The sequence below is a fragment of the Nesoenas mayeri genome (assembly GCF_963082525.1).
Source record: "Nesoenas mayeri genome assembly, chromosome: 1".
Classification (NCBI taxonomy): domain Eukaryota; kingdom Metazoa; phylum Chordata; class Aves; order Columbiformes; family Columbidae; genus Nesoenas; species Nesoenas mayeri.
In genome coordinates this window covers 16,981,451-16,991,093 of record NC_137541.1, presented here as the reverse complement: position 1 = coordinate 16,991,093, position 9,643 = coordinate 16,981,451, and the positions used below count along the sequence as shown (strand labels likewise).

The window sequence follows — 9,643 nt, the reverse complement described above, 5'->3', positions numbered from 1 at the left end:
TTTAACAGAGGGAAGAATAATTAACCAAAATCAAAACGCAAAACAGAAGCTAGGGATTTCCATATTAAATACAGACACACAGACAATACTAGGTCTATACATCAGTTTGCTGGTCTGTTTACTGTAGTGGATAACATTTCAACTCTAACTCAGACCTGCCTCTCCCCTAAAATGTATTTTGTTTTCCTGAACACTATGTGGAAGAATCTGGGGTGTACTCTCCCAATCTTGTAAATACCTCAGAGAACACTAGAAAAACAAAACAAAAAAAACACAAAACCAAAAACCAAAAATTCAGACAGCTATACAGTTTTATACATGTCCTAGAAAAACAATGCAGTGTAACAATAACGAACAGTATGGACTTCTACCTAATTAGGACAATGATTAAATTACCTGGTGACTACTGGAAATCAACATTATTCTTAGTTCCCTTTGATGACCTTTCCTATCACTGGTTCAACAAAATTAGTTCAATGACCCTTTCAGACTGCTACGTAAGTTATATCAACAATTTAAGTGAGTAAATCCATGATGCAAATTTCTCTGTGAATTTTCCACCAGAAACCAGCCCTTAGGAAGTCAGCATCACCGTGTATAATCCAGTATTACAAAGGAAAAGCACCTCTCATTTTAACATCAACACTGAAGTACCGCAGCAACACACCAGTACCTCAGCAGCACGCTGTATCTGATGACATCGGAGTGTCAGCTGCTAACACTTTAGCATCATCCCTACTGACCTCATTTACTGTTGTGCACATCTCCGATGCTTCTGCTCCACAGTGCCCCTCCTGCCTCTTCCTTTCCCCAAAGGCTGGGCAGCAACTCTACCCCATTAGGACAAAGAGGGAGGTGCTGCTCAGAGATTACAGAAACTTTCCTTTTTCCATCGGCAATACTTTGTGCCACAGACACACCTTTTCTGGCAGTATTATTGTTAAAAGGGTATAAACCTTTAGGGGTGTAAAAATACAACAAATCAGGGTAGGGCTAATAAAAATTATCTACAATGTTTGAATCCTGTCTGGGACTAGCAAAACATTTGTTGAAAGAGAAAAGCACAGACTTCCAAGCCTTTTGTTTATGAACAACTTAGGATACTGTCAAAAGTGATTTTTCTTCTTGTTAAGAAAGAACAAATGGACAGAAATGCCAATGGCAAATTCTACTTTGCACAACAGAATCGGTCTCTGTGCTTAGAACAGGGCTCAGATTACCCTCATATCCAAATCTGCTCATTTATGGTCAAAGCCCAGATGTCATCAAAATACTCCGTACTACACCCCTTTCTCTGATACACAGAAATAATTCCAATGAAGTGTCTTTACATCTTAAAACACCCTCTTTTTCCTTTAAAAAATATTTATTTCCAGATTGTCATAAAACATCTTTCGTTGACATTCTGCAAACAATACTGTCCAATAAGGTGTTCATTTTTTCTTCCTGCGGAGTAATTTTGTACATCTGCAGAAAAAAAAGAAGAAAAACATAAAAGCCTTGTAAGGAAGAAAAAAACTGGTCATGTACCTTCCAAAACCAAAATATTTCCTCCTCTCTCCCACTTCTTACATTAGAAATTCCTGTCTTGTCTGGCCTGCAAGACAAAATTGGGACTGAGGAACCAAGTGAATACTGAAATTTTAAGAGACACAGGAAAACTAAGAAACTGAATGAAAATAGTACTGCACTTTATATACTATGATTTGTCCAACTATATTCATAGGTTCCCATTGTCACTTTGATGGACATGATCAAGACAATTTGAACTACTTGAATTTAATCAAGTGGAACACATACACTTCAAGATACCGACCTAACATATGGTAATGTGTTAAGAGCCCACATGCCCTAACACAGCTCCTAGCAGTTCATCAACACATTTTTATTTTAGCCGCCCATGCTGGGACTATTTATGTGCTTAAGATGATGAAACTGTTCAGGACTGAAAATTTATTTTTAATTACACGGATATTTGCCTGAGAAAACAGGAAGCAAAAATGACTGAGTGGTAGGGAGCAATCTGGAATTTATTTTTATGTTCGAACTTTCTGACAATGTTAAGCATTTGATGACTTAAAATTTGTGATGTCAGGGTGTGACAACTAGAACTTTTTTCCAGAGTAAAAACGGTATAAGAAAAAAACAATCAAGTTTCACTTAAAAGAAGTTTCCAGTCATGCTAAAGAAACACAAACCCTAAGTTAATAATGTCCATTGCTACTTAATCAGACAACCAAAAACCAAAAATCTTTTCTCTATGCCAGTCACCTGTTTTGGCTACATACCTTTTTAACCTTGGCAGTGTCTGTAAGTTGGGGGAGTTCATCTAAAGAAACCTGTTGGCCTTCTACTTGAGATGCTATATCTTCCAGGTTTACAGGTTTTTCTCTGTCCACAACCAGGACAATGAGTACTGCTGTGTCACTGTCTGAAATGCCAAACTTTTTAAATGCATCTGAAATCTAATAAAAGAATAAATATATCAAAATACTGAATCACATTCTCACTATGTGTAAGCGACCTTTTTAGTTACTGATTAAAATGAACCAAGAATATAAACTGACACACATTTTACATTAATAGAATTCTGATAACAGCATATCACTATTATTAAAATAACAGTAACTTCTATTAGCAAACAGATTAACAGTTAAATGAATGCCTATATTTCATTTTGCTGCATGGACCTTAGTAAGCTTGGAGAAGCAAAAAATAGAGATTTGTTCAGTAAATCTTACGTTGTTGTTTGGTGAAAGGCTGAAAATAATTTCTGCATAGAGAGATTTGGTCTTCATTTTGCCTATCTTGTGTAGATGAACTGCTTTGTTGGCTGCCACAAGAATTTGAAAAGGATCTACAATCTGTAAAATACAACAAAGAAATTAAACAGAAATTTAACATACTATTTTGAACTCTGAAAAAAAAAAATGACTTAATTTTGATAGCCTAAGTCTCCGATCATAGAAGTGACCAGTACCGTATTCTGACAGTTATTTTAGCAATTCTTGCTCTCCAAAGTCAATGTGATTATTTACTGCATGGATAATACTTGACAGAAAGATTACACTCTTCTGGAACCTTTTGAAAAAGGAATCACATTAATAAAACTTCTGTCAGTAAATTGCCAGATTAGATTAGTTTTTGTTTTCTTTTTTTTCTTTTTTCCCCCTAACTGCTGCTTTGCTAATTCTAACAACAAAAAAAAAAGATTCAGAAACTAGTTATGGGTTTAAATGAGAACAAAGGCTCCAAGCAGTGGTGATTTTTGGTAACGTGAAACAGTTAGTACAACGTTTTGGAGATGTAAATAGGTTTAAACAGCTCCACCAAATAGGATGTGAAGTGAATCAAGTCAACCTTGTTTTGGCCAGTGCTGCCAAGGCTCATTCTTCGCACAGATACCACTTTGATGAAAGCAAAGGAGGGACATTCGTGCAGGGACAGCTGAGAACGTGTGCAGGGATGACAGACACAGGTGGTTCCTCAGACGTCCCACACAGCAGGGTTTCCACGCTGCCTCCAGGGCTGTGACCCGGCACCAGCCCTCACTCACTCACTCACTCACTCACTCACTCACCATCGCAGGGTTGATTAACGCTCCCTCAATGGCCCCTTCCATGGCTTTTTTCCGCAGAGCGGCGGCGTTTCTCACGCGGTTGAAGAGCAGGATGGTGACGCTGAGCTCGGGGAAGAGCTCCAGCCGGTGCGTCACCTGCATCGCGCAGCGCGGGCGCCGGGCGGCCCGGGGGAGCGACCACACGCAGCCGCGCTTGTCTCCTGTCCAACGCAACTTTAACAACACCAAACCTTTCACGTTCGGTTTTCAGCGCCTCTCAGAGGTGAAACCCCACGCGTGCGGGCTCCCCGGCCGGGACAGGCCGCGCGTCCCGCCCGCCGCTCTCCGAACCCCGCCCGCCCGCAGCGGCCGCGTTCACAGGAGCCGCCCGCCCTCCCGGCACCGCGCTGCCCGCCGCCCCGCCCCGCCCCGCTGCCCGGCGCCCCTCACCGCGCTGCCCGCCGCCCCGCCCCGCTGCCCGGCGCCTCTCACCGCGCTGCCCACCGCCCAGCACCGCGCTGCCCGCCGCCCCGCCCCGCTGCGCGGCGCCCCTCACCGCCGCCCGCCAAGCGCCTCGGCCGCGGCCCCGCGCCGCCAGGCCCCTCCTCCCCGCTCAGCCCTCCCGGAAGGGCGGCCCCTTCCCGGCCAGCGCGGCGGCGGCATGGAGCGGGCCGAGGCCTACGGCTTCTCGGCCGCCATGAGCGGCGCGTTTCTGCTGTCGTGCCTGCTCTTCGCGGCCGTGAACCGGCGGCAGCGCGGGCCCTACATGGACGAGGCGTTCCACGTCCCGCAGGCGCAGGCCTACTGCCACGGCCGCTTCCTGCAGGTGCTGCGCGGGGCCGCCGGCCAGGCAGGGCCATGGTTTCTATGAGCACACCGCGGGCGCTTTGACAGGGGAATCATTAGTGGTCGCTGCTGCCCACGATGTCCTTCTGCTTTCCGTGACCTGGTGGCGCGCAGGGCAAGATTCAAAATGCCGAAACATTTCTGTGATAATGCCCAAAACTCACTGAAAGGCCAGACTGACAACATGGGGTGTGGGTGGGAATGGTTCCACAACCCGTTGCCTGCCTTGTCCGTAACGCTCCGTGTCTCCCCGTCTCCAGTGGGACCCCATGATCACCACGCTGCCCGGGCTGTACCTGGTGTCGGTGGGAGCGGTGAAGCCCGCGGCCTGGCTGCTCGGCTGGACCGGGAGCGTGGTGTGCTCCGTGGGAATGCTCCGCTTCGTCAACCTGCTCTTCAGTGCCGGGAACTTATATTTGCTCTATTTACTTCTCTCCAAGATCCATCAGAAGAATAAGGTACCGTCACAGTGAATAATTCTATGCACTCATACAAGCAGATTTGGTGGCTGTGTGTATATTCACTGCATATGTGAACTGTACTCAGGTTTGTATAGCTGCAAATACTACTACCAGTTTGGCCGAGGAGGCAAATTTCCTTTCCTCTAAATTTTTTAGCATCTTTTTTTCTCAGGATGCAATCCTCCTTGTTTTTTTGTTTTTCTTTTTTCTCTTGTGCATAACTATAAGTAATCCCACTGAAATGAAAGTTCAAATTAGTATGCATATAGACTTACTATGCAAAGGTCTGGATGCTCATCTAGTTGGAATTGCTTGAGACTTCACAAAACTTTGCCAGTGAATCCTGAGTTGAAACCCTGTCAGCTGTGTTTTAAAATGTTTTCTTTAGGAAGATAGCAGGTTTAATGTCAATATTTAGAACTGGAGAATAATTCAAGTTGGAAGGGACCTTAGGAAGGCCACCCTCCAGCTCAGAGCAGGTCAGGTCTGAGATCAGTGCAGATTGCTCAGAGTTGGCAGCTGGAAAACTCTCCAAGGATGGAGAGCGGCTGCACAACCTCTCTGGGCAACCCGCTCCATGCCTGAGTTGCCTCACAGTGAAAAAGGGTATTTTTTTTACATCCAGTCTGAACTTCTCATTTCAGTTTATGCTTGCTGTCTCTCGTCCCACTGTGCACCACTTTGAGCAGCCTGGCTCCCTTCACCTGTTGATATTCTGGCAGGTGTTGGGAGGCTGCTGTTCAGTCCCCCCAAGCCATCTCTTTTCCAGGGTGAACAAGGCCGGGTCCCTCAGCCTCTACTCTCAGAGCAGGTGCTTCAGCCCTCAGCTGTCTTGGTGGTCCCTCTGCCATTGCTCCAGTTTACTAGTGCTTTTTTTGTACCACAGAACACAAAATTTGGCATGCAGCCTAGCAAATAAAGAGGAATAATCTTTTCCTTTGTTCTGCTGCTCTGCTCTTATTAATGCAGCTCAGGAAGCTGTTCCCTTAGTGCCAGGGCACGCTGCCTGCTCATGTTCACCTTGCTGTCTGTCAAAGAACCCTGAGTCCCTTTCCAGAGAGCAGCAGCTCCTCAGCTGCTCCATGCCCAGCCCGTATCATTGTGGGGATTTCTTTCCAGGTGCAGGCATTTGCATTTATCCTTGTTGAATTTCATAGTATTTCTGTTGCCCCATTCTTCCATGCTGTCTGGGTCACTCTGGATGTCAGCTCTGCTCTTTAGCATATTGCCTGGTCCCTCCAGTTTAGTGTCATCTGCACACTTGATGGCAGTGTAATCTCACTGCCTTCAAGTCATTGATAAAGATGTTAAACAGGACAGGTCCCAGTGTAGATCCCTGTGATATTCTGGTTGTTACTCTCCCTTTTGGATGGAATGTGACCAGTTAACCATCCAGCCAGTTTTTACCTGTCTTAGCTGTCCGCCTGTCCAGACCATAACCGTTCCACTTAGATACAATAAGATTGTATGTTTAAAGTGGTGAAGCATCCACCAGTGCTGCAGATAAATTGTTACAGTGGTAAATGACCTATTCAAAATCTTTCACCTTAGTGAAGTTCTTTAGTTTCACTTTTAACTGTAAGAATATTTTTTCCTGTTCCACGATAACTGAAGGATTCCTTTTACTATAAAGAATATTTATTCTGATGTATTTTCATACAGGAGACTCTTCATGGTTAAGCATATGATAAGACCATACAGAATCGGGTCAAATTCAATAAATTTTTTCCACTTTCAGAACATTTTATTTTATGCTTGGGGGTGGAAATATGAATGCAAAAAACCTCAAAGATTTCATGACATTAGACTAAGCATTAGAAAACGTAGTTATATTGTTGGCACTTCTTTGAACTCAGTGTTTTCTCTGTTCCTCTTCTCAGTAGGGTGGTGACTGGCTCTTTCACCCCACCCTACATCGTTCAGAAATATCACACAACATTTTTCAGTGTTGTCAATTGCATTGCATCATGTAGTGAGTGGGATAATTAGGAGTTTTTAACAGCAGGGTCTCCTGCCTTCTTTAAAGTTTCTTTTCTAACTAAGGAGTTATAATGAAGATAAACAGTAAAAGCTGTGCCAAAGATTAGAAACTTGGAACTGGTTGCTCTGTGGACTGGGTTCAAAAGAGGCAATAGTAGAAGTACATGTGTTCTACTGTCTCACAAATAAACAATCTGGTGACGAGATTGTAGGAGCATAAAACTATTTTTTTCCCAGTTGTGCAGTTCTTTTATCCTAGATATGTAGCACTTATACTCCCACAATGATTTTAATGCCACAAATATGTGAACAACTGACATATGAAAGAAGCTGGTGTATTTCTGTTGCCGTATTTTTTACTCACCTGCAATGATGTTCTGTACTTTCATTTGTACTTTAACATTGTGTAATCTGACACTCTGTATTAATGTAACAGGAGGTTGACAAAAATATAGCATGGGTGCTTGTGCAGTAATGGAACCAAAGAGCATAAGATATGTTATATTGTGATAACTGAATTCTCAAGAATGATTTTTTTTTAATTTTAATTTTTATTTTTATTGGACATTGCTAACCACATTTTTCTGTTTCTTCTCTAGGCTGTGTCTGGTTTCCAGAGAATCTTGTCTACATTAACTCTTGCAATGTTTCCCATCCTTTATTTTTTTACATTCCTTTATTATACGGACCCAGGATCAGTGTTTTTTACTCTCTTTGCCTATTTAATGTGTCTTTATGGTAACCATAAAACTTCAGCTCTCCTTGGATTTTGTGGCTTCCTGTTTCGTCAGACAAATATCGTGTGGACAGTTTTTTGTGCTGGAAATATTGTTGCAGAGAAGCTAAATGAAGCCTGGAAGACAGAACTACATAAAAAGAAAGATGAAAAGATTTGTTCCAGGAAAGGATCATTTTCAGATTTAATCAGAATATTGCAGTTTCTTATTCAGTATCTCATATCACCTAAAAACTTAGTTACACTTATTGCTTTAACTTGGCCATACATTGTATTAGTAACCATCTTCTTTGGTTTTGTCTTCGTCAATGGTGGAATTGTTGTTGGTGACAGAAGCAGCCACGAAGCCTGTTTGCACTTTCCTCAGCTGTTCTATTTTCTGTCCTTTACTGTCTTTTTTTCATTCCCTCATTTATTGACCCCTACTAAAATCAGGAGATTCCTTCTGTCGTTACGGAAGCACCCTGTGCAGTACAGCTTAGTAGCTGTCATCTCTTTATTCCTGATCTGGAAATTTACCTACGTTCATAAGTATTTACTAGCAGATAACAGACATTATACATTCTATGTCTGGAGGAAAATCTTCCAAAGACATGAACTTGTAAAATATGTATTAGTTCCAGTCTATATATTTGCTGGCTGGAGTTTTGCTGATACACTAAAATCAAAATCGATCTTCTGGATCTTAATGTATTTTGTATGTTTATTAGCTGCCACAGTTCCTCAGAAATTGCTAGAATTTCGTTACTTTATTTTGCCATTCTTAATATATAGGCTCAATATTCCATTTCCATCTGTGTATAGACAACTTGTGGAGTTGGCTTTTTATATTGTTGTGAATACCATAACTTTTAATCTTTTTCTAAACAAAACGTTTCAATGGCCAAATAGTGATGAAATCCAGAGGTTTATGTGGTGACCTTTGTTTTTTTTAATACTTTCCTACCCTTAGGAAAACCTATTTCTGTTTCAGAACTGTGGACTCTGGAATGAAGGAATATGTTTTGCATTATGTAAGGACTTTTTTACCTGGTTGCAACTGGGGAAGTAAGCTGTTTGCTTATATTCTTGCAACTGACTGTCAGATCTGATACGATGTAATGTGAAGATGTTGCATATATTGAATTTAAGAGTTCCTGGAATTAACAAATTCAATATGAGGACACCTTTCTGTAATTAATGTGACATAAGGGAGATGTTTACAGTCAGTTTTCTTTATAATAAAATATTATATTACATGCCCTTGAAGGTATGACAGTTTTATGTTTCAGAGGTTTCTCTTCAAAAACAGAATGTTTAACTTTTTGTTACCTCTGGGTGCATTTTTACTCCTTGGATCAGGCCACTTCCATCTAGGTTTGCTAGTGGTCAAGGTATGAACCACTACTAAAGTGTAATGTTTTCAAAACCTCCTATGTTGCACTGAATTTGCACGATTTTTTTACCGATAAATGCTGACATTGTTTTTTCAAAGAGAATGTATGCTCTTAAATCATTGGAGCATTCTGAAAAATTATATTTCAAACTGATATTTAGAAAATACAATGGAGGCTATGTGCATGTACCTTCTATGGGGAAATAAATGTTAATGTACAAGAAAAGGTGAATTGCAGTTGATAATGTGACCTGTTAGAAGGGGAGTAATTGAGGTATATCAGGCTGAAACGTGTTGTTACACAGTGGAATGCAGTCTCACGAATACCCTTTTAAATAATTAGGCTTTCATATCCTGAGGTTCTGTGTTCACAAGTTTGTATTGAAGTAGGATATGAGCGCACTCCCAATTGAATTGGGTTTTTCTAAGATCCTTGATGTGTAATCTTAAAGAAATACTACTGGCATTACTAAATTGTTATTTTAAATGTTTTTCTCATATATATATACACAAATCTAATGGAACTAGGGAGTATATATTTTTACAAAGGTAAAATACAATGTGTATATATATTTTTTTTTTCTAAAAAGCATGTAGTGTATTATCATCTAGGATGGAAGAAGGCTGTAATGGTTCCTATGAGTAAATTACTTTAATTAGGCTCAAAAATAGTTGAACGCTTAAAG

The 9,643-nt window shown here is 41.5% G+C and overlaps 2 protein-coding genes across 5 annotated transcripts; one reads left to right on the top strand and one right to left on the bottom strand.

Moving 5' to 3' along the window:
- Window positions 1-4,163, bottom strand: TPRKB (TP53RK binding protein). 4 transcript variants are annotated; one of them, XM_080357182.1, is made up of 5 exons: window positions 4,116-4,163; window positions 3,581-3,793; window positions 2,742-2,864; window positions 2,289-2,465; window positions 1-1,467 (listed from the first exon to the last, which is right to left on the bottom strand). In XM_080357182.1, exons 2-5 carry the CDS (start codon window positions 3,719-3,721, stop codon window positions 1,381-1,383), a joined length of 528 nt encoding a protein of 175 aa, XP_080213308.1. In that variant the 5' UTR covers window positions 3,722-3,793; window positions 4,116-4,163; the 3' UTR covers window positions 1-1,380. The 4 variants fall into 4 exon arrangements, with proteins under 4 accessions (XP_080213308.1, XP_080213307.1, XP_080213310.1 ...); XM_080357181.1 differs by having other exon boundaries at window positions 4,052-4,142; XM_080357184.1 differs by lacking the exon at window positions 4,116-4,163 and adding an exon at window positions 4,010-4,024.
- Window positions 4,141-8,648, top strand: ALG10 (ALG10 alpha-1,2-glucosyltransferase). Its single transcript, XM_080357167.1, has 3 exons — window positions 4,141-4,385; window positions 4,666-4,863; window positions 7,446-8,648. Exons 1-3 carry the CDS (start codon window positions 4,221-4,223, stop codon window positions 8,499-8,501), a joined length of 1,419 nt encoding a protein of 472 aa, XP_080213293.1. The 5' UTR covers window positions 4,141-4,220; the 3' UTR covers window positions 8,502-8,648.
- Window positions 8,649-9,643: the final 995 nt, after the last annotated feature.